General features: G+C 40.3%; 1 protein-coding gene and 1 long non-coding RNA gene across 2 annotated transcripts in view; one reads left to right on the top strand and one right to left on the bottom strand.

The window, feature by feature from the left end:
• CTPS2 (CTP synthase 2) overlaps positions 1 to 25,404 on the top strand; it is a 69,156-nt gene that overhangs the window by 18,948 nt on the left and 24,804 nt on the right. The window contains exons 9-12 of the mRNA XM_056861757.1: positions 1,207 to 1,295; positions 3,570 to 3,664; positions 5,177 to 5,239; positions 11,184 to 11,227. Coding sequence (XP_056717735.1) covers positions 1,207 to 1,295; positions 3,570 to 3,664; positions 5,177 to 5,239; positions 11,184 to 11,227 — 291 coding nt within the window. The remainder of the gene's footprint in view (positions 1 to 1,206; positions 1,296 to 3,569; positions 3,665 to 5,176; positions 5,240 to 11,183; positions 11,228 to 25,404) is intronic.
• Positions 15,750 to 19,534, bottom strand: LOC130488156 (uncharacterized). The gene is made up of 3 exons (XR_008933815.1): positions 19,493 to 19,534; positions 18,925 to 19,096; positions 15,750 to 15,865 (listed from the first exon to the last, which is right to left on the bottom strand). It is a non-coding gene; the product is annotated as an uncharacterized LOC130488156 (long non-coding RNA).

Below are 25,404 nucleotides of genomic sequence, written 5' to 3'. Positions count from 1 at the left end.
TGTAGCTTGTTCCCACACATTCTGTTGAATGCCCCTTGAACCATCCAGGAGTCACTCATAGTAAGGGAAGATGGTAATTCTTTGAACAGAGGTGTTAAACAATGGGAAAAGAAAACCAAAGGCAGCTTTGCATTCGAACAAAAGGCAGTTTTGCATTCTTTTTGTTGTTTGCGCAAAAACAAATATCCCATAAAATATTCAAGATTTCTAAAAGCTAGTATAAAATGTGTTGCCAGGCAAGCACCTAAAATTATTACTTGTGCCCTTTGCCCGCAGACCATCACAGCCACCACATATCTGCTTAAAATGCCTCGGTAGCAGCAGATCTTCCAAATAAGTTTCCCGTAGAAACAGAACACATCATTTCAGTAGCATTTTGAATTTGATTGCACACACAGTCACAGATGTATACTTTCTCAATGGAATTTATTATAAATAATGTTGCTTGAGACAGAAATGTAACTGTTTTATCATTGAAATGAGTGGTACCTTTTCCAAGAAAAACTTAAAATGATATGAAGGTCTCAAACTTGTAATTATAAAGAAAAGAGAACAAATTTCACAGCACTTAAATCTATGAAAGCGTGTTTCCATGTCCTGCTGTGAATGTTTACGTTGTGAAGAATTAGGCAGCAGTGGTAACAGATGTTTAGATCTTTTCCTGCTTTGCAAGTTAGACAAGAATTAGCGTGTGTTGTGTTTCTTGTGGTGCTCTGTGTCTGTATCATTTTTTTTTATTGTATACCACTGTTTAGAAAAATAAAATGTAAAGCTACAATTTTATTTCGTCTTTTATTTTCAAGGAGTTAAAATAATGATGTAGACTCGCAAGACTGCTTCTAGCAAAAGGAATACTTGAACAATTCTTAGGCCACAGCCAAGAAACTTAAGCAGAATAATGTAGATCCTGTGGATCAAGTCCACTAATGTCAGTCCTTTCCTCTGGCTCTTCCACTAATGCAGGCAACTTTTTTGTTAGTAAAAGGGCCTCATGCTTCCAGCGAAGGTTCCTTGTGCCATGGGGAAAAACTGCCATTAGAAGAATAGATCTTCAAGGTTCAGCTCAGGGTTCTATAATGTTCTGTGGTGCTGGTATTTTTCATTCACAATTACTGGAAAATCCCATAGGTTTTAGAAAGTATGGGGAAAATATGGAAACAGCTATTTTATTTCATTATTTTATTGTATGTATGTTTTCTTAATTAGTATATAGACTCAGCAGATCTTGAACATAATACAGAAGTTGAGAATCCAGTGAAATTCCATCAAGCCTGGCAAAAATTATGCAAAGCAGAGTAAGTGGTATTTGGTATTCTTTAGCTAAAATAATTGAAAAGTTTGGTTTCTTTGTACCTAATAACGTCTCTTACTTTATTTTTTGTCATTTTTATTTAAAAATACTATGTGCAAATGTAGTTCGATTCACTTTGTATGCCTATATCTGAAGTTCTTCCATATCAAGATTTTTATTGAACGATAAGCATTATATATTCTGCTGGTTAAAGCTCTACATTAAACTGCTGGTTCTTGCAGCAGCATCTGTAGAATTTTATTGGAATATTCCAAATCTTTGAAGAACTGTCAGAGTGATAGGCAAGTGAGGCTTCATGACATACACAGCTTTTGAAGCAAGGCTTTCTTTACATTTGGGGAAAGTATTAGGGATGGATATAAGTTTCTAATCCAATGCAGGTCTACTCAGAAGTAAGTCTCATTTGGTTTAGTAGCATTTACTCCCAGGAAAGTATTCTTAGGATTTCAATATAAGAACAGAGCCAGTTTGAGGAAGCGATTCCTCCAGCAGAGCCCTGCACTCCTCCAAAAAGCCACTGGTGCATACTGAGGACCCTGCAGAACAATGCCACGCAGCCGAACTCAGCTAAAATTTCCCCCACACATGTACACCCTCAACTTTTTGGCTCTAACTCAGTATATCCAAAAAGCCATCGATCTTCTTCCTGGCAGGTGGGCAAATAGTTATTTCTATCCTACTTATTTGGCTCCATAATGGGAACCATTTTCTGTAAGCCTGATACCCAAGGTTTTTATTACTTGGTTCACAGGCTAGAGTGTTTTCTTTGAGACCAGGACCTCTCAGAGCATTAATCAGGACCTCTCAGAGTGTTGATCAAGGCATCCTGCATTTCCCCATCACCAGATTCGTATTCACATAATGGTTAATTAATTTTTGGAATTCTTTGCCACAAGATGTATTAGACAAATTTTTGGAAGACAGTTAAATCAGTAGTTAGTGGCTGAAAGGAAATGCTGTGTAGAGAAGAACTGTAGTTCTCAGTTGCTGGAGACTTCACAGTATAAACATTACTTCAGTGGCCAATTTGGGAGCTTCTGAGGCCTTTGGTTGGCTGCTGTTGAAAGCAGGACACTAGACTAGGTAGATCTTGGTCTGATCCAGCAATTCTTAAATTGTGCAGTTAATTCCCTTTTATTTCAGCTGATTAATACAGTTTTTAAAAGGTTATACATGTGATGAACCAGGAGGCCAGCTTCCTGTGACTGATTTCCCTTTTAATAAGTACCAAAAATAGGGGAACTGAGAGTCAATATCTTACCTAAAACCATGTATTAATTCATGGAAGAAGAGTGGGAACCGAGACGCTGTGATTTGTACCAAAGTATCTCAGGGCCAAAGTAGATGATATGTTGAGCCATGAACTCTGTATTCTCCTCAGACACATGCATCTGCAAGGAACAAATTTCCCAAGTGCTTCAGAAGCCTGATCCACATTGGGACTGTGGTCGAGTGGCAGGAGGGGCTTTCTGTGCTCTTTTCCCAACTAAAAATGGCCTGTAGGTGTTGTTATATGTGTAGTATTCAGTGCAAATTCAGCCCTCTGTGGGCAAATAATGCCTTCCTGGGACATTAAAACGCTGGGTGGAGGAGCTGAGTATTCTTCTCCATGCTGCAATCCTCATCTAAATTGGGCCCCTGCAGAGCTCGAGCAGTTAGTTCCCCACACCTGGCATCTGGCTGTGGGGAATGTGAGTTAGGGAAACCCAGATCCAACTTGCTAAAAAAATGTAATGTCTACTTTGAACCTTATTGTGCAATCCTGAGCAGACAATGGGCTTGGAAGGATGTAACTCCATTTAAGATTGCACTTAGTCACGTAGGATTGCACTTAGTCACTACTTCACCAGCTGTCAGGACTGAGAATCCTGTATGCAAGTATTTATCCTTCCCCTTCTGGAACCATTATTTAAATGTTTTATATTACACATAATATGATTATTATTAATTGCATTAATGTGCCTGTGAATTTTTAAACTCCTTGAACTACCTGTACTTAATCACTCTGCTTTATTAATTAAAAACTTAACTGGTAAACCAGTTCCTAGGTACAGAATAGGGAAGTTTTAGAAAAATTCTTTGCCATAAAATTAAGGATGTAAAAAAACAGAAAAAGTAAGAGCCAGTAAAAAAGACATATTTTATTTTCAAGCAACAAAAAGCAATCAGATAAGGCTGTAATTTATCACTTTAGGTGATCTGAACTGTCGTTCCATCCTCTCATCTCTTTTTGCCCTTATATTCTGTATTGTTTCAGTTGCGTTTTAGTCCCTGGTGGTTTTGGGAACAGGGGAACAGAGGGAAAGCTTCAAGCTATTTCATGGGCAAGAAAAAAGAAGAAGCCTTTCCTTGGTAAGATGTTTACTTCAGCAGTAGACTAACCTCATCCTTGCACATAGATCAAGTCCTTGTGTTGAAACCTTAGAGGAAGAACAAGCTAGAAGTGGCTTGGGAGGGACCATTCAAAATTGTATCTAAGGTTCTGAATGTGAATTACTTAGTGAATGTAGATCCTGAGGGAGGTCAAAGTAAATTATTACATATAAATATGCTGAATCCATACCATGATGGAAGTAATCTTGTCCTTGTGGCAAGGGAAGGTAAGAATGAGGAAACGGAATTGACTGGGTGGGGACAAATATCCAAGGGTAGCACTGAAAGCGAGGTGAACTTAGCCCCTAGTTTGACCAAAGAATAAATATGGCAAGTAAAAGTGGTTTTAACTGATCAGCAGACCATTTTTCCAATGTTTCAGGAAGAAATAGTCTAGGCCAGCATAAGATTGATACTGGTGATTCGAGACCTATAGCTCTTCCACCATACAGAGTTACTGGTCCATATGTAGCCTATATGGAAAGACAGATTAAGGAGATGCTGAATCTTGGGCTTATTACACCCTCTGAAAGTCCTTGGGCATCACCTGTAATTTTGGTAACCAAACTAAACTAAACAAGGTAACAATATCTGATGTGTACCCTATGCCAAGGGTATTTTTATAGAAACAGTTAGGACTGCCAATTTCATAACAACTTTAGACCTGACTAAAGGATATTGGCAAGTGGCAGTGAGTCCCCAAGACCAAGAAAAAACTGCTTTTGTGACAAAAGAAGGTCTATTTGAGTTTACAATCTTAGGGTTGGGTCTGAGAAATGCACCAGCAGCATTCCAATGGATAAGTTGTTAATTGGGTTGAAAGCTTATGCTTTAATATATATTGATGACATAGCCATATTTAGTAAGACCTGGAAAGATCACCTACAACATTTCGCTATAGTATTCAAATGAATAAGGGATGCTGGCTTAACTGTGAAAGCAGCAAAATGCCAAATAGCCCAGAACCAAGTAAAATATTTAAGACACATCCTTGGAGGAGGAGGAGAAATAAAACCTGAATAGAACAAAGTACAAGAGATACAGGAACCAAAAAGCAAATAAGAGCATTTTTATGAGTTTATTTATTTCTTATATTGATCGCCTGCCCTCATTCCCAGTGAGCCAGGCTCAGAGTTGTTGGGTTCTATAGAGGATTCATTCCAAAATTTAGTTTCATTGCAGCACCTCTGTGTGACCTTGCTAAGAAATGTGGATCTGACAAAGTACGGTGGACACCTGAATGCCAGACAGCCTTTGACCAACTGGAAAAGAATTACACACAGCCTTTTATTCTTTACACTGAATCTTCCAATGTTGGAATTGGAGCCATGCTCAGTCAATGAAAATAAACAAAAAGTGCCCTACATTTATTTTATTTTTATATCCCACTTTTCACTTGCTGGTCCACAAAGCACTGCATATGCTATTGTAAAAAAATAATAATATGTAGAGTTCTTCCCATTCATTCTTGCTCCTTTTTCTTTCGTATAGGAGTTTGTTTGGGGATGCAGCTGGCAGTAGTAGAGTTTGCACGGAACTGCCTGAACTGGCCAGGTACATTTATCTGCCTGCTATGCAATTGTTCAGTAAAACAGTGGTTCTCAACCTTTTGTGTTATCCTTCTTTCCATTCCTTCTATCAAAGAACCCAGGTCTCAACATGATAGAAACAGTCCCACTTTTTCTGAGGACAATTATATGTTTACAGGCTTTCTGTTACATTTATCATTTATGGTAAGTTTTAAGGATCTAATAATTGCTGTAGTATTTTCAGGAGTGAATTTTATTACTATAGCTTTAAAACACAGATAAAAAGCAGCAAGACACATCAAATATTCCCTCATCAACCCTTACCCCCCAACCAAGTAACTTGTTTTTGAAAGCTTCTATCTTAGTTGTAAGGTGGAAGGATGAAGTTAACAGACCTTGCATCTGCAAATTCAGTTCATTTAGGAGCCCAAATACATCTGCCATGTATGCTAGTTTTGATATCCATTCAGTAGATTGAATCCAACACAAAATTCGCTGGAGCTCTTATGCAAGCAGAGATGCAAGAAAAAGATCACGGTAGTGTCGCGTTTCAGTGCCTACGCTCTTAGAATGGACCTCTTCCTCAGAAGAGATACGTTATCTTATTCAGCAAGGCACGTACTAGGCAGGAATCACTAATTCTTACCGGAGTAAGCTTTCTTGTGAGATGCGTCAATAAATTTATAAGATGAAGCATAAAAGTATATAATGTTTATTGAATATAATGTATATATGCATGTAAATGGTTTCAATGTGACATTAGTTCAGACATTATAAGTCTTGAACTCATTCATGTTTGCAAGCAGTCATTTAAAAATCTCTATGCCTCTATATGAGAGTAATATTATTTCATTTCAGAATGTATACAGTTACAGAAATCATGTAAAGGTTGGTTAGTGCATTGGATCACATATATAATACTCTAAGCATCTTATTTCAGAATACTTATAATCTTAGACATACATTACCCAGTCATGTCATTTCAAACCTCCCCTTCACGGATTGGTATGGTCTGTCAAGTTTCCAATGCCTGTTGAACCATCAATGTTGCAATCATTGATTGTTATGTTGTTTCTGTGTTGTATGCAAAGGTAACAGATCTCTCTGATTTCATGTATCCATGTTAGAGCTAGAGTATGAAGCTCTTAATGCAGTCTATATCAGGACTGAAGTCATGAAACCATAGAATCATGAAACTATATGTTATCATGCTTCTGATGTATGTTAGGATCCGGAAAATCTGTGTGTATGTGCAAAGCTGAAGCTATGCATTACTGTAGTCAGTCAGTTGTAAGCTATGTGTAAGCTTAGAGCTTTATGTAAGCTATTTGTAAGCTTAGAGCTTTATGTAAGCTATGTGTAAGCTTAGAGCTGTATGTATTCTCTCTGTGTGCCAGTCTCAGAGAGTTCTGTGAGTGAATCTATAGCCCACTGTAGGAGCTTAAAGCTCCATGGATCTTAATCCATGTATTATATGTAGAGTTCTGTATGAGAATTAAGTGTAGAGAATGTGCAGGGTTATCTCTGTGAGGTGGAGAATCTCTGATGCATGTTCTGAGAATGAGCTCCCAGCTTCTTTAAAGAAGAACTTGTAAAGGGAGCTATAAGGTTTTACAATCTCCATGTCTGTCAGGACTGGGATAAGGCTAGTTAGATCTGGTGAGAACCCATATATAGCTAATAGCATCAATGAGATCTCAGTGTTACCATATTCAAATATGGTCAGATCTATACTCTTAGAACCCATACTCTTAGAAACCATACTAAGATGGATGGTTTCTAAGGGTCTCCATCTCTCGAGATGGAGTAGCATTCAGACATTCATTCCACACATCCAGTCCTTGCTAGGGCTGGCTGTCTGGCAATGAATCCCCTTAGGGGAATTCTCCAGTCTCCAGTCATAGGTAGAATTGCAAAAGCAATATGTTTATCATCATGAGAATACCAATCCATGCAAGGATTTCCTTTTACATCCTGGGGAGGGATGGAGAGATACCTGTGTAGGCCAATATGCAGTGACCTGTCAGGTTCTCCTCCTGCTGGTTGGGTTGCTCCTCCTTATATACTGTTCAAAGACCTCCATCCTTGTCCTCTCGAAGGATCTGTTACTTAAGGTTATACCTTTACCCTTGAGCAGCCAGCAGTCATCACCTCATGAGGTACTTGCCTTCAATAGGTAGGAAGAACTCATGAAGGACCTATGAAGGTCTCCAACTTCATAGTCTATTTTATGACAGTATAATGAGTCTTATACTATAAACAGGACACAGGGTCTTATTCTAAGACACTGAAATACTGGACAATTCTACCAACTATTTTGTCAGATTGCACAGAGAAGCCATTGAAATTCATAAACATCAGCACAACTTTAACAGAAAAGAAGAAAGTTTAAGAATGAATAAGGCTTGGCTTCCTGTCCTGAAAACCTCCAGACTAAAAAAGACTACAGTCTACAATAGCCATGCGGATTAGCTTTGGATTCCACATGTTAACAGATCACTTCAGGATACAATGGCTCCACATTAACATACCACACCCTCATTAGCACATTATCTTGTTACTTATAGGACAATGATTAGCACATTACCTTTAATACTTTGCAGGACAATGACTCAGCTCAAACCCAACCCCCTTCTGACTATATATTACTCTTCCTACTCACTTGACACTGAGAGACACTGTCCTTCAGTGTTACTCCTCTGAAGATGCCTGCCACAGCTGCTGGTGAAATGTCAGGAAAGAAAATACCAAGACCACGGTCACACAGCCCGGATAACCTACAAGAACCGATGAACTCTGACCGTGAAAGCCTTCGACAGTACTTATAATATAACTTTAAACAGTATTTACATGGTGCTAAGAATACTGATAATGCAACGTATTTCATGCCATTATAAGACATCCTTAACTATATAAATATACATACATATTCATGTATCAAGTGCTACTTTACTTCAATGTCATTAGATCATTGCTATCCAAGCACAAGCTAAAAGTCAAAGCAGTATGAACTGAAAGTCAGTTACATCTCCCTTCTTCCAGCTGAAAGTCATTCAATTGTCTGTCCTTTCTCCCATCTGGAAGCCTATCAGATATCTGTAGATATCTCTTTGGAGTTGCACTGTGTCAGTGTGACATCCTTCTAAGTGCCAGGCAGTAACTTTGAAGCACAGGCTATGTCTTTGAGGGACAGATTGTATTAAACTTTGTAGAATCCTTGGATTCTCCTTGTGAACTGTTGCTGCTGCTATGGGTTACATAGGGGTAATGATCTAACCTTATATGCCATTGCCGGCGACAGTAGCTACTTATATTACGTCAAAATTATTAGGTCCCCAGGTGCATTTCCATTTGCTCAAGATCTTCTGCAACCAGTTTCTGGGCACTATAATATATATATAAGAAGGAAGGAACAAAGTGTTGCACAAGGTCCTGCAAAAATAGAAGAAGAGTTGATTTTTATATGCTGACTTTCTCTACCACTTAAGGGAGAATGAAACCAGCTTACAACCACCTTCCTTTCCCCTCCACACAACAGGCACCCTGTGAGGTAGGCGAGGCTGAGAGAGCGTGACTGGCCCAAGGTCACCCAGCTGGCTTGTGGAGGAATTGGGAAACCAACCCGGTTCACCAGATTAGCGTCCGCTGCTAATGTGGAGGAGTGGGGAATCGAACCAGGTTCTCCAGGAGTCCACCGCTCCAATCTACTGCTTTTAACCACTACACCACGCTGGCTCTCTGCACTAAGTCCATTTATGTTGCTACTTGTCACTCGATCAAAGCCAGTATTATTGAACAGAGCTGTTAGCTTAGATTTCTTTTCAACCAAGAAATCTCACCTCAAAGACACTGTGTAGCTCCTTGCCACAATACAGCCCTCTTACTTTGATATGCAGCAACAGTCCTATATGCTCACTACCCATTTCCTCACTAAATAATTTGAAGATTGGGTTGTTCAGTGCATTGGCTTACAATTTTTATGCAGCCAGACAGCTTAGGAATCCTCCGTTGGCTTGCTAGTATTTCACGGATCATAACAGTGAGTAACTTGCAAATCAGTGTTTGCTGCTTGGCAAAATTATGCATCAGACCCAGAGTGCATGTTTTTCATTGCGGCAGCACCATCAGTACAAAGACCAACAAAGGTCCTCCAGTCCAGGTGGTTCTTTAAAAAGCATTCATCACAATTTTAAATCTCTGCACTTATTGTTTGTTTAGATATGTTGTGAACCATCAACACGTCTATTTATTTATTTTATTCAATTTATACTCCGCTATCGCCCGGCAAAAGTCATGCTCAGGGAGGCTTCCAACAGCAATTACATTCATAATAAATTACAAGATTTAAAAATTTAACAACATTATGTACTTATAATAATAAAGTCACTTCTGGTTAATAAAATTGCTTCCAATTAAAACTCAACATTTTGTTCCACTGTCTCTGTGACTATATGGCGTCCCTGATGTGGTCAAATGTAGATTCCAGGGGGAGATGTTTGTCTATAAGGTCCAACCTGAAAAAGGAAAAAAAAGGATGCTTAAAAAGGAAATGGGAAGGGAAAAAGAAGTGAGGAGGGAAAGGAGGGAGGCCAGCTTATGTGTAGACTGCTGCTGCCCTCAACCATAGGCCTGGCACAACAACTCCATCTTACAGGCCCTGCAGAACTGAGCTAGGTCCTGCAGGGCCCAGATCTCACTTGACAGAGGCCATTTACGCATGGTAATTAGCAGCGTGTTCCAGGCTGAATTGGCCCACAGATTTTTTTGAATTTTGCACGCTGAACCGTCATTCCAAAAGTGCGCTGGCTTCGCAGTCACAACTGTCCTTCGCATTACAAAAGAGCCCACTTAACATGACCTTTTGTCTTTGCTCCTCTGCTGCTGCGAAGAATAACCAGAGGGACCTATGCAAAACAACAGCTGCGAGTTAGCTATGCACATGCTAATGGCTATGCAAACGATCAAAGGAGCAGGCGAGGGGGTGGTGGGTGGAACGTCTCCTTTTGCGTTGGGACCCTGAATAGGCATTTTTAAAGAAAGCTTTGAGTGAGCATCAACATTGACCATGCATAAATGGCCAGAGAGTTCCACTGAAAAAGCCCTGACCCTCACTGAGGACAGCTGGATAACTCTAGGACTAGGGACCACCAGGGGGTTGTTTCTCTTAGAGCGTAACACTCTCTGGGGGTATGAGAGGAGGTCCTGTAGATACAAGAGTCCCAGACCATGTAGGACTTTAAAGGTCAATACCAAAACCTTGAACCTGATCAGTTCTGGAGCCAGTGCAGCTGGTGGAGCACAGATTGTATATGTGCTCTCCATGGGGTCCATGTGAGTACCCGTGCCACCACATTCTGGACCAGTTGTAATTTCTGGTGCAGCTTTAAGGGATGCCCTGCATAGAGTGAGTTATGGTAGTCTAACGTGGAGGTGACTTGCATGAATCACTATGGCTAGATCAGAGCGGGCCAGAAAGGGGGCTAACTGCTAGGCTTGGCAAAGAATGGAAAAATGCCATCCTGGCAGTGTTTGTGACCTGGGTCTCCAAAGACAGCGAGGAATCCAGGATCACACCTGAACTCTTGACAGAGGAAGCAGGTGTTAGCTCAATTCTGTCAAGAGTGGGAAGTTGGACTCCTCAATCTGGACCACCCCTACCCAACCACAGGACTTCCGTCGTTGCTGGGTTTAATTTCAAGTGACTGTTTTAGCCATTTCACCATGGTGCCCAGACATTTCGCCAGTTTTTCTGGGACGGTGCCCAGCTGGTCGTCAACAGATACAGCTAAGTGTCATCGCACAATTTTGACTAGTTCATTGTAGGAATATATTAACGTTATGGTGGCAAAACCCAATAGAGGAGTATAATTTATTCTTTAAAAAATCACAGACTTGAGGATCCCTATGATGAATATAGAATAAAGCTAGTATGGCTAAAATATTAAAACGCATCATTTTTTCTTTTACAGATGCAAATTCAACAGAATTTAACCCAAACACTAAGAATCCTGTCGTAAGTACTAATTATCCCCTTTTATAGATATTCAAATAAGTCCTGGACTCTGCTGAGATAAAGTCAGTAGGATGCTGTAAAGGATGGTAACTTCTGTGGGATTTGCCACAAGTTGTTGCACAGAATTTAATACCTTTGATTTGCCAATAGGAGGGGATAAATATGTACGGGGTTGCATTCCTCAGAGGGAAATTCTTTGTTTGAATCTGTTTTTGGTTTTACTAATGTTTGTTTCTTGTTTTAATAGTTCATAGTATAATCTGGATATCAGGAAACCCCTTCGAGTGTATCACAGGAAAATGTTGTGTGTGTGTGTGTGTGCAGAGAGAGAGAGTTTAAATAAATTCTTGTTAGGGTTTCCAGGACCCCTTGGTGAGGAGGGTGGTGGTAGGTTGCTGTCTTCAGGTTGGGAAATTCCTGGGGGGCTTTCACGCATGCCAAATAATGCACTTTCAATCCACTTTCAGTGCACTTTGCAGCTGGATTTTACTGTGGGCGAAAATGCATGGTCGCTTTAGCTTCCTTTATTCCCTGTTTCAGCCAGGATTCAACCAGGATCGAACACATGCGTTTCACCAAACGTGCATTTGATCCTGACTGAATCCTGGCTGAAACAGGGAATAAAGGAGGCTAAAGTGACCATGCGTTTTCGCCCTGTGTGAAATGGCAAAATTCATTTCCAAATGATGGTTAAAGTGGATTGAAAGTGCATTATTTAGTATGTGTGAAAGTGCCCCTTGGAGATTGGGAGTGGAGCCTGAGGAGGACAGGGATCTCAATGGGGTCTAATGCCATAGAGTCCACCCTCCAAAGCATCCAAATTCTCCAGGAGAACTGATCTCTGTAGTCTGGAGATAAGCTGTAATTCCAGGGAATCCTCAGGATCCCCCTGGAGGTTAGAATCTTTAATTCTTGTGCACTTTGTCATTGCTGTAAGACAGGTGCTTTTTGTTATCTCTGACTTGTGTCCAATGGTGTAATACCAGAGCTACATAGGCTCACGTGGAGTCAGCAATTACTTGACACAAAGTTCAGTCCAGTTTTAGAGTTTACAAGCAGGGGTCTTGTGAGGACATGTTGGGGGAGGAGACATCCCATTCTCCTTTCCCCAGCTAGTAACTGTGGTCACTGCTGTGATAAGCCTCTCTCCTCCCTGACCAGGTGATGGGAGAGCTGGGTTTGGGACAGAAAAGGCACTAGACATGCTTTTCCTTCCAAAGCCAGTTAGATGACTAGTGGGGGCAGGGTCATTTGGAATCATTTCTGTTCCAAACCACTCCACCACCACTGGCCAGTTAGAGAGGGAAAGGTATAAGTGGAAACAGTTGTTAAAGGAAAAAATATTTATTTATTTCATATATTTTTATCCCACCCTTCATCCAAGGAGCTTAGGGCAGCACATAATCTTCTCGATTTTATCCTCACCACAATGCTGTGAGGTGGGATAGAGTGAGATACAGTGACTGGCCCAAGGTTACTCAGCAAGCTTCTATGGCAGGGTGGGAATTTGAACCTGGGTCTCCCAGAGCCTAGTCTGATACTGTTCTTCTGATTAAGCTCCTACCTAAGCACTAAACATGACAGGTATCCTAGTGCATAGTTACACTTGTACAAAGAGATGGGCAAGAAAAGATCATGTTGGTGCTTAACCCCTGATAAACTTCCATAATTTCTCCTGACACCTGAGAAGCTTCCAGAGGGAAAGGTAAGAGAATCTTGATGAATTAGATAAAGACAAATGGATGTAATTTCCATCCCTACCTTGGATGGTTAAACCTAATATTATCCTTTCCCCCCAAGATCAGGCGCGGGTTGAATTTTGCAGTGGTGGAAGAAGAACCCTGGCCTAATTTTGGAATGGTGTACAAAAGTGCTAGTTTCAATCAGCTAGATATGTGGTTTGTGTTATTGTGTTCCCATTGCTTCTAGAGAATAAGTGAACATGTGAAAAGATTTTGCCTGAATTGAAAGATTTTCTGGAGCTCTACCTATTAGTCACAAACAGAATAGCAGTAACTAAAGAATCAATATCCCTATTACTTATGTCAGCATTACAACTGGTTAAGTGCTTTGCAACCCTTGCTGATGAAACAAAGTTCTTAAAAAACTTCCTGTGGCTTAAACTATATTTCACTTTTTAGATCGCTATCCAATGACAATGTTTTGATTAATTCAAAGGGTGTGCTTTTTCAGCAAGTGTCATTTTTTCTGTTACCTTCAATACCATGAGTTTGGGACATCATATGAAGGCCTTTACCAGTATTCTTGACCTCTTGAATTTATGCAATGGTCTCATGATCAGGGAAGGATCTATTCACTTTTCTAGCCTCCTATCTTGAAACTTGCTCTTGATTATTCCATTATATTTAGTAAATGATAATTGTTAGAGTTAAGAGACTGCTGAATAGAGGCTAGATTCAAATCCCGTAACACCTTAGAGATCAACAAAATTTTCAGGGTATAAGCTTTCGAGAGTCAACCTTCCCTTGCAAATCATTGGTTTTAATCAAACCTGTTTTTTAAAATCTGCTATTCGAATAGGAAAAATGACAGGGAATAATGGTATATATTTTAGTGTGATCATATAATCATATACAAAATAATGAATATTATGTTTCATATTCTATACAGAGAGACCACACAAATGTTGCAGAAATGTATGTGCTTGGACTTTTCAATAAGTTTTTTGATTAAGCCCCTTATTAAAGGCTTCTAAAGCAGCAATGTGATGGGGTACAAATCTTACTATGGGTCAATAACTGGTTAAAGCAAGGACCTGACAAATAGGAACAGATAGTTCCACGATGAAGGAAGGTGAACAGTAGGGTGTTTGAATGAATACTATTAACCTCACATTGGACAACAGAACAGTGGATGAAATACATCATTTCTAGGTGCCAGGCAACACACATTGTGCCAAAATGGACTTCACATACTGACAGGGTCTGAATTGGTCTCATCTTGAAACCATGAAAAACTCATAAAAGTATCAGTGTGCTGTAGAATTGGAAAAGAATTGGAAATACAGTTACATAATGATTTTATAATAAAACAATGTATCTTGTATTCACATTTATAATATGGAGGGCAGTTCTGGATGCCCTACTTGTGAAAGGATATATTTGAAATAGAACATTTACATTAAACGAAAACAAAATTGATCAAGGAGTTGGAGCATATTCATTACAAGGAAAAGTTTAAAGAAGTTATGTTTTTATTACCTTTTCAAAGAGATGGCTAGAAGGGGTATATATAGGTTTATAAAATCATGAGTGAAATTTATGGGCAGAAAATTCAGACTGACGAAAGAAGTGCTATTTGACACAACACATTAAAATGTGGAATTTGTTAGTAAAAAATGTAGTGTTCACTTACTTAGCTTTAAAAATGACAGTCTGGAGCCCATGTGGAGTATTAGGGGGATTAAACTTGGGAACTCTCCCCACCCCAACAGGGCAAGATTGCTAAGCTTCCTTCTCACCTAGTCTTGAACTTCAGCAGTCTAGTTCTGTGGCATAATTGCCCTTTTGCGGGAAGGCATTCGACTAGGGCAAGGCTCCCCATCGTGGTTCCCCTGGGCATAGGGTTGCTAACTGCCAGGTAGTAGCATGAGATCTCCAGCTAATACAACTGATCTCCAGCCGATAGAGATCAGATCACCTGGTGAAAAATGGACGCTTTGGCAATTGAACTATGGCATTGAAGACCCTCCCCTCCCCAAACCCCACCCTTCTCAGGCTCCGCCCCCAAAATCTCCCCCCGGTGGCAAAGAGGGACCTGGCAACCCTACCTGGGCACCATGGCACCCGCTGACACATTTCCTGGTGCCTGCCAAATGCTTTTAGAAAGTGGGTGGGGCCAAAGGGGGCTTTCCCCAGCAGGGCTTCTGATTGGCCATTGAAAATCTGATGGGCTGTGTGGATTAAAATAAAAAATTTTCAGCAGCTACCATTGCACTGCTGGTTTTATTCCCTCTCACACACCTTTTCCCCAGTGTATTTTTAAAAATTACTCTTCTTGTCTCCTGCACTTAGGCTTCCTCTATGTGTATGTGGGTCTGCCTCCTGAGGCAGCCATTCTGTGTTTCTGCCCCACACCCTGTGTTGGAAATCTAAGGGTGCCCACAGGTTCAGAAAGCGTGAGGACCCCACAGAAATTCTCAACTAAGGACAAGATTCTCAGGACCCATGGTTGTTCTGCTAGTAACTACAGATAGCAGGTGGAATTGCCACACTAGGATAAACTTTCTGTAGCATTTTAGACTAATTCTTTTGAAATTACTGGGGAAAATCACTACCAGGTTTTTACCAATCATCAAACAAACATGCTTTTAAACTAAAGTAGATTTTTATTAAATGATATCTATATTTTCACAATTATTAAATTTAGTTTAAAAAATAGATTTTTTAATGCAAAGGCATACTTAATGTGCATAGTAGTATTGGTTCAGATCTCACAAGGGGTTCCCCCTCTGTGTTCTTCCTCATCATGGGATCTTTAGGAGATCAGACTTGTTAATCCACTCAAAGAAGACAATCCACTTATCTTGCTCATCAGTGTCTTAAAAACATCAAAGGTGATTTTTCCTTCTTTATTTACCTCCACATATTTGGCTACATCACCGAGAGAGAATGAACCCTGCGGTGGGGGAGAATGGAAAACAAACAAGAACAGTTTAGACATTTTCAGAACAGACATTAATTCAAGGAAAATGTTTAGGCTACATTATGTCAATGGAATTATGTCAATGGAATAAAAAAAAGTTCTTGATCAATTATAGTTGCCTTTTTATATACAAAACAGAGTGGGTACACTTTTTTATTTTAAAAAATCCCAGTTGTTTCATAATGTTAAGAATTAGGTAAATTCCAACTAGCTTTTCCACTGGTGAAAAGGGAGGAGAGTGTCCCCTTTGCCCAGCAAAGACCTGTGGTGTAATATATGTGTCTTTTTATAACATTCCACAGAAATGACTGGATTTCATATTGAGAAAGACACTTATTCCTACTTTGTTATCAACAGAAATTAACCAAAATTAGCTGGTACCACTTTGGCACACCCATTTTTATTCTTTCTGTGTTGGCAGTTGCAGCAACAACACGGAAAGCACACAAACATCCCTGTGCGGGAAACTCCTAAATTGGGTCTTGAAACTGATTCTGTGTGGTGGACAACCTAAGAACTCTAGCCATGAGTTATCACTGGCCCTAAAGAGTGGTATTGTAAAACTTTAAGCTGAATTTTTACTGTTCTAGTTGAATGAAAAAAATAATAAACTTATGCAAACTATTTAAAAATTTGCTTGTAAACAGTTTTACCCAGGTATATTAAGAAAATACTTCCATTTCCAAAAATTACTACTCTCAGTAGAGAGTTATAACAGAAATTAGCAGTAACTTTACTTTTAAGAGATTTACTGCATACTTAATTGTGTGTAATATATGTGTCTTTTTATAGCATCCCACAGAAATGATTGGATTACATATTGAGAAAGACCCTAGTATTTCTATTTTGTTATTAACAGAAATTAAGCAAAATTTGCTAGAACCACTTTGGTACACCCATTTTTATTCTTTCTAGCTTGGATCCTCAGTGACTGCCATGACAGATGATGTTCCCTTTACTAGTCCATATATCTGTTGAACCTTCTGGAGCTTTTTGGATGTTTCCCTGCCATTGAAATGTGTTGCTCTAGGTTCAAAGTTTTGGCAAAAATTCTTATGGGCTTTGTTTTGCTAGTTAGATGGCCCTGGAGTACATTGTCCTAAACCCATCCATAGCTGAGATATTTGTCTCTAATAAGAATTAACCCAAAATTGGCCTCATTCAGGAATATAGAAAAAGTATTTCCAACATTTGGCAGCAGGCATAAGCCTTCTAACTGGACAGTTATTCTGGTGCCTTTTTGTCCAGCTTTGTTTTTCCAAGTGGCAGGAAGGCAAGTGGGAGAAGGTGAGCGAGATTTAGCAGATATTTAAGTGAGAGGAATGTTGCCCAACCAGAACAATTAGCCCACTTCCCACCAAACAGGATTGTCCTGTTTGACAGTTCTGTGCAAGTTATTGTGATGTCTCATTAACTTTGGAATTCTGCATCGGGACAGGCCTTGTTCACATAAGCTATTCCTTTATCTTGGGCTGCATGTATGCGAAGTCAGCAAGGAAAAGGCTGTACTTGGAGCTGTGGAAGTTCATAAGAAGAGACTGAAGGGGGTAGTCAGAGAAGCACAGAGACCGTGATTTGTTTCTCCCTCCTCCTGAAAATAGGACATTTGCACTAGCTAGAACCCACATGCCCTACAGGGAATAGAAGGAAACATTTTATTTGTTTTATGTATCTAGTAGAATTTGTCCTGTCCTTCTTCCAGGGACCTCAGGGCAGCATACTTAGTTCTCCCTTTGTACATTTTATTTTCACAACAATCTTGTAAGGTAGGCCAAGAGAGAGTGCTTGACCAAGATCACCAGTGAACTTCATTGCTGAGCAAGGATTTGTACCCCGGTCTCTCATATCCCAATACTTTAGTCATTATACTATACTAAATCGGGTGGGGTGGGATCTTGGCAGAGGGCCTGGGTTTTGTTCCTTCTTGGCCATTGGTAGATCCTTGCCCTGAAGACAGACTGGTTTCCTAATAACAATTTGTTTAGTTCTGATATGAAATAACCTGAGACAACTTTTCAAATGACAAAAGAATAAGACTTTTTTGCACATTCCTAGTTCACTGTTATTGTTGAGACATTTATCCACTGTAGTATTTGTTTTAGGGGGGATCCTTCATGTTTTCTACAGTTCAGTGTCACCCTTCCATTCTCTTTAAAAACTTTCAAAAATTTATTGTCTCTTACTAAAATAAGACTTCTGTTTTCTTAATTGTATGCTATTGCAATTCAATTTCCTTGACTTCATTTCCATAGATTTAAGGGGGGGAATCCTCTCTAAATACATTTATAGACTGCCCAATTTATATAATCTAATAGATACTTGTTTTCCAGAGGAAAATCTTGAAATGTTAATTAAAAGTATAGAAGTCGAGAAAAAAATGGAAAAATGAGATATTTGAAGACGGTTGTGGAATTTGGAACTATTTACACCAGGGGTCCCCAACCTTTTCTAGTCTGCAGGCACCTTTGGAATTCTGACACATTATGGTGGCTGCAGCCACAAAATATCTGCCACAAAACAGCTGTCATAGGAGGTGGAGCCAGCTCTAAAATAGTCACTACAGTTACAAAGTGACCATCCTTATGCTGTGGTTGTAGCTGCTGCCAAACCAACATTTTTAAAAATCTGCACAACCAATTAGAAGCTTTGCTGGGCAAAAGCCCCACCTCACCCTGATCACTTTCTAAAAACATTTGGTGGACACCAGGAAAAGTTGGCGGGCACCATGGTGGTGACCCCTGATTTATGCTACACCATGTAAGAACCAGCATGGTAGAATGACTAAAATGTTGGGCTAGCATCTGGGAAAAACAGGTTCTAATCCCCACTGTGCCCTGGAAGCTTGCTGGGTGACCTTTGGCCAGTCCCATACTCTCAGCCTCACAGGGTTGTTGGTAGGATACAATGAAGGAGAGGAGAATGATATAAGTTGCTTTGGGTCCCCATTGGGGAGAGAAGCAGGATATAAATTAAGTAAGTAAACAAATAAATGTAACTGGCAGTATATTTGATATAATTTTGGAAAAACTTACCAAAAGGTTTGAGAAATGAGTCTGAAGCAAGTTGTTAAGTCCTGACATGGAGAGCAGATGGTTACCACCCTCTTTCATCGCAAACTGAGTAAAAAGTTTTAAAAGTTCATCACTAGTCATATTGGCCATATTTTTGTGTCTTAAAAAATGCCAAAATGCTTTTGAAGAAAAGCTGGAAAAGAAAACCCGAAGTTAATATTTTTGAGGTCTGTAAGGAGAAAATACAATGTTTGAATTTGACAGCCGACAAAAAAGTTTGCTACATTCAATTGGAAAAATAGTAGGAGTATATATAACTATTACAGTTAAGTAAGTTCTTTTACAAAGAAATTTTTAATTCTGCCCACACAAAAGCAATTATACTCGTTGACCTTATTATATATAAACTTTCCAGTGTTTATGAAGGTGCATTATTTTCTTCACAGGAAAACTACTTATTTCTAAAGCAATTGTGATAGGAGAAATAAAAATACTTTATATCCAGCATAATGCAATTCACTTTAAAATAGTACATTCGTATGAAATATTTAAAAAGACACTGTATATATATATATAAAGCATACTTTACCTTATTCTCTAACCCAGAGGCACTACAGGCACAACTGAGAAGCTCTGGGTTGGGACTCGCTTTATAGATTTTGCCAGCTTTAACTCCACCCTGATGACGAAATATCCTTATGGAGTTAGATATTATTGAAAGTTTTTCTATTAGCTTTGTCAGATTTACAAAAAATATTTTATCATGAGTGAAATGGTGTTAGTTTTTTGACATTTTTTCCATTTCTGTTTGTAATCCAAACTGCTGAGATATGCTAAAATGTTGTACTTAGAATGGTTTTTATATGAAAAGGTTCACAGAGCCCAGTATGAATCTTGGTAATCTCTGGAATGTGTTTATGGTTATAGGAATTAAGGTATTATAACAGAATGGATCTTGCTTTTCAGTTGGATTGGCACATAAACAGTTAAGTTTTGAATTAATCGAGTCTTTATTGATTTTTGTCTTCAAGTCACAGCTGACTTATGGAAAAAGCAACCCTGTGGGATTTTCAAGGTAAGAGAAATTCAGAGGTGGTTTGCCATTACCAGCCTTTGCTTCCTAATCCTGAACGTTCTTGGTGATCTCCCATCCAAACACTAACCAGGGCCAACCCTGATTAGCTTCTGAGATCTGATCAGATCGGGCTATCCAAGTCATGGTTGAGTCTTCATACATTGTAACTAATACTACCTTCTGAGACAAGATGCAGGAGATCCATGGAAGCACCTCCTGCCACCTTCAGTTTTCTCAAAAATCTGCTTCTGGGGATCCAGTTTTGATCAAGTCACTGAGCTGGTACTGTGGGGGCGTTAAACCTCTTCCCCTGTGCCTGTCTCTTTTCTGTACTGGGCTTAAAGCAAGTCAGGGCACTAGCTTCTCTTGGGGAAATAACATGTTGGGAGGAGGGATTTAACTCCCCTCTATTCCATGTTGTAGCCCCAGTCCAGTTTCTCATGGCTGCTTTTTTGAGAAGACCCAATTACAGATTTTGTGTGTTTCATCTGGTCTTAAAGAACATGAAAGAAATCTACCAGTTGAAAACAAGCAAGGGTAAAAAGTCTGATTAATCACAAGATGGCTGTAAGAATGTATGCTGTTTCCCCTTGAGGGAAGAGCCACTTGGCTCCTTGGGCTGGAGAAAGGCTTCAGACTCTGCTGAGTGTAGTGGTAGGTTATAGGTGTACATTGCTGAGGCAGGTCAGGATGGCAGTGAGAAGCAAGGCTTTCATAGCAGTCACTCCTAGACTCTGGAGCCTCCTTCCAGAAGAGAGTCATAAAGCCACGTCACTGTTAAGCTTTTAAAAGTAATGCAAGATGCTTCTGTTCCAGTAGACATTTGGCTGACAAAGAGTTCTGCCTTTTTGGTGTTTGCATTTTGAATTTTCGTGTATTGATGATTTTTCTGATTTTATATTGTACTTTATTTCTTTGACTTGTGGAAGATCATATGACATTTTTTAAATAAAAGAAAGTAAGGTGTAAGCTACCCTGACCTGGAGGGCCCAGGCTAGCCCGACCTCATCAGATATCAGAAGCTACGCAGGGTCGGCCCTGGTTAGTACTTGGATGGGAAATCACCAAGGAAGTCTCAGATTGCTGGGCAGAGGCAGGCAATGGCAAACAATCTCTGTTCATGTATTGCCTTGAACACTCTACAGCAGGGGTGTCAAACATAAGGCCCTGGGGGTCAGATGTGCCCTTTTGAGTGCTCTTATCTGGCCCGTGAGCCAGCCACACACACACCCTGTTCTCAATCTGGGCTGAGGAGGTATGGCTGGGCCCCCACCAAGTGACATTTATGTCATATCCGGCCCTTGTAACAAATGAGTTCGACACCCCTGCTCTACAGGGTTGTTATAAATCAGCTGTGACTTAATGGTTACACACCTAGGTATAAGTTGCTGGGTAGGCTGTGCTGTGTTAATGTGTCAAACATAAGGCCCAGGGGCCGGATGTGGCCCCTTGAGTGCTCTTATCCGGCCCGTGAGCCAGCCACACACACACCCCTGTTCTCAATCTGGGCTGAGGAGGTATGGCTCGGCCCCCACCAAGTGACATGTCATATCCGGCCCTCGTAACAAATGAGTTCAACACCCCTGCTCTACAGGGTTGTTATAAATCAGCTGTGACTTAATGGTTACACACCTAGGTGTAAGTTGCTGGATAGGCTGTTCTGTGTTAAATGTTTGAACAGTGCATTCCTAAGGAGAGTTACTCCAGTCTAAGCCCATTCATTTCAATGGGCTTAGACTGGAGTAACTCTCTTTAGGAATGCACTGTGTGCTTGCATATTACTCAGATTGATCTTTACAATGAGCACCACTGCTTTGTACTGAGGTCTGCTGAACACAGATGTGTCAGTATGCTGATAAGTACTGCCTGTTACTGCTTGTTTATCTGCTGTACATCTGAACACCCCCACATTTCCCATAGGGTGTGTGCTGTATCCATTGGGTGTATGTGCACTGAATACAGGCAACTTAATAGCTGGCTGGGAGGTTTGAAGATATTTCATTCTGAAATTATTTCTGGCCTTGAAGAAATAGTGTTCTCTATATTTACCTTTCATTTCCTTAAACTTGTTGATAAATAAGCTTTCTGTAAATATATAACTTTGGGACTTGTAGTAAATCTTCTGTATATTGTGCTGTAGTTGATCCCACTTCTCTACACATTGAGATATTATATATATTTATTATCACGGTCAACAACTGTGATAATTAAATAATTTAAATATAGACAAATAACAATAGTTCAATCATTTCTGATCACATGGTTTACAAATTCTAAAAATCCCAAGTAAAAATTTATAGTTAAATACAATAAAACATCACTCCCCCAATGAAGCACAAATAGATTTTGCTAAAGTGAAAAATTTTGCAATCTTCTCCGTAATCTGACTATTTTTATCTGCTAAAAAAATAATAAGGAAAGATTTTTCAGTTCTCGCTCTGAGGCAAAGGGCATCTTGAAAGTTGGGTGATTCCTGTCAGTTGCACAATCTGATTTCTTCTTCCTGTCTCCTTGATTGGAATCGCCTCAGTTTCCTTCCTGCTTCAGAGGGAGAAGTAGTGATAGCAGTTAGCTCTCAGTTGTAGTTCTTAGTGGAAACTTCTCTGTCCTTCAGATTTTACCTTAAATACCTCTTCTTGATCTCCTATCTGTTTCCATCCTGTTCTATAAAATTACTTATTCTTTAATTTCCTGCTTTTTGTTTCCTTTAACTATTAACTGTGAGAAGAATGGCTCAAAATGGCCTCCAGAGACAAAATGGCAGACGATGATTTAGCGGAGGTAGACCATGTATCAGGTCACTTATCCTCCAAGCAAGATCTTCAAAAAATACCCTCTGGCAGCCATTCCCACAACCCAGTAAAGAAACAGCGGTGAGAGAATGTGGCCATTGTTGCTAAACACAAGAGGCCCGATCCGGAGGTCCAAAAAAGCGCGAATATGCTATGGGTCTTTTTGGCAGCTTCCCAGCCAGCTAGTTGGCAGCCAGGATGGGGTGACTGATCCTCCATGCAGTCTTGGAGCTCCCAGTTGAGAGAATTCAGAGCTATCCGCAGCAGGAAGATCTTCGACTGGTAACGTTTCCACCCCCCCAACCAGGTTAGCGAGTGCCTCTCAAACAGCCCAATCAGAGTTTTCACCCTTGAGGGAGGCAATTCTGTCACTCAGGGAGGAGCTGCATTCTTTGCAGCCGACCTTCGTGGCTTCCTCCAGAGCCGCCTCATCCTCCCGTCCTTACTATAGTAAAGAAACTGAAGGAAGGCCTGTTTCCCCTTCACATTGGAAGATTGCTCAGCCATGGCCCACTAAAGCAGTGAGGAAAGCCAGTTCCCAGATGGAAGGGCCTAGCCATCAAGAAGGCTATCCCAATTTAACTGTAGAATCTGATGAGGAAGCTAAGCAGGAGGGAGAATTCTCTTCTGATGAGGAGGGCCCCATACTGACGACCAACAGACAAGACTGTTTGCCGCTAAAGATTACCAGTGGGTTTTTTTTAACAAAAAGCCGTTATAGCCCTAAATCTGACTGAAACCCCTGATATGCAATATGAATCACAAACCAAGGTTGCCCAACTGGAACACTACCATGGTAATACCACTGTAGCAAAAGGTGGTTTGAGGCACTTGGAAGACTAACAGATTTCTTGAAAGATATGTTTCATGAATTGTTTCTGTGAGAGACATGCGTACACATCACTTATCTAACACTTTTGAGGCAATATTGACAATTATATGTCATGTCTTTTCCCTACTAACATTTTTTCCTCTCTGAATGTGTATAAATCATCCATTTGAACAAATCTGCTCTAGCCTACTAAAATGTATACTTCAATCAAATGTCCATTTTAAAAGCTAAAGCCATGTGATTCTTTTTGTGTTACAGCATAAATAATAGAGGTAAAAAAGCTATTCAGTTATATAATAACACAAGTGGGGGGGTACAGGGTCATGTGGGGGCCACCTCATTCTCCCTCCCTACTATTTCCTCTTTCCCTCCCCTGAAAGCCCCCATAGTTTCTCCCCTTTTCCTGCTTTCTTCTCTCTTTCCTACTCCCCAGCCAACCTACCTATCTGTGGATCTGTCTTCAACTTTCCCTCCTTCCCTCCCCCTAGCAGCCTCTACCTGAGAAAACTAGTTGCACAGTGGTGGCTGCTGGGCCAGGTCAAATTGCATGGTGGGGAACCAGCAAGAGCTTGCATAGGGCACCTCATTTCTCCTTGTCTCCTTCCTAACCATGTTTTTCCCTCCTCCTGGCAACCCCCATATCCTCACCTTTCCCTGCTTCCTTCTCTTTTTCCCAAACAAGCTAGCTACCTTTTACCTGCTTCCCTATCTTGAGCTATATGTATTATTTATTTACTTCATTTATTCCCCTGTTTTCTTCACAATGGGGAGCCAGAGCAGCTTACATAATTTCCCTCTCCTCCATTCAATCCTCACAACAACCCTATGAGGTACATTAGGCTGAGTATGTATGAATGGCTTAATGTTACTCAGTGAACTTCCATGGCAGAGTGGAGATTTGAACCTGGGTCTCCCAGACCTTAGTCTGAAACCCTAACCATTTATACCTCACTGGCTTTCATGAGGTAGCTGCTGTTGAGCAGTAGCCAGCAGCCGAGTCTAGGTGAGTCACTGGTGGTGGTTCTTGGGCCTGGCACCAATGAATCTTCCTTCAAAGTCTCAAATAGCCCTGGCAAGGTGCCCCTCCCCCTACAGAAACCAAGGCTGGAAGGATGACAGTGTTGTGATTGTTACGCAGTGGCCATGGAGGGCATTCATTTCTTAAAGCTAAGGTGATATTTCTGTTATTTTGAAGGATTTTAATCTCCCAATGTGTTTTCTTTTTAGATTTCCTATGTTTGTGTAAACATTGGCCTTTTTTTTAGGTTTGTAGAAAGATATTTCTCATCTGTGCTTGATTTAAAAATCCACAGATTTAGCTATATTAAGAAATAGATATATTGATAATCTAACAAGCAGGAGACCTAAAGGACTTGCGTGGAGGCATTTCAATTTCCCCTCCCCCACTGTTTCCTCTTTCCCCTCCCTGAAAGCCTCTATAGCCCTGATGGCGAACCTTTTAGAGACCGAGTGTCCAAACCGCAACCCAAAACCCACTTATTTATCGCCGAGTGCCAATGCGGCAATTTAACCTGAATACTGAGGTTTTAGTTTAGGCATTCCCGCACATTTGGAGTCATGCATAGTTTGGTTCAAGTCCTGCAGCACCTTAGAGACCAAAAAGATTTGCGGGGAGTGGGGGGGAGAGAGATCTAGCCATTTATGCATGGGAGGTTTTGGCTTGGATTTGCTGCTCTCTAGATGCACATTTCCCCCATCCGAATTCTCAAAACTCAACAATAAGCTTCCATGTAGTTTTGAGAATTCAGACGGGGGAAATGTGCACCTAGAGAGTGGCAAAT

Source organism: Euleptes europaea, chromosome 16, assembly GCF_029931775.1.
Source record: "Euleptes europaea isolate rEulEur1 chromosome 16, rEulEur1.hap1, whole genome shotgun sequence".
Classification (NCBI taxonomy): Eukaryota; Metazoa; Chordata; class Lepidosauria; order Squamata; family Sphaerodactylidae; genus Euleptes; species Euleptes europaea.
Note: the sequence above shows the minus strand (reverse complement) of the source record. Positions and strands in the feature narration are given on the sequence as shown.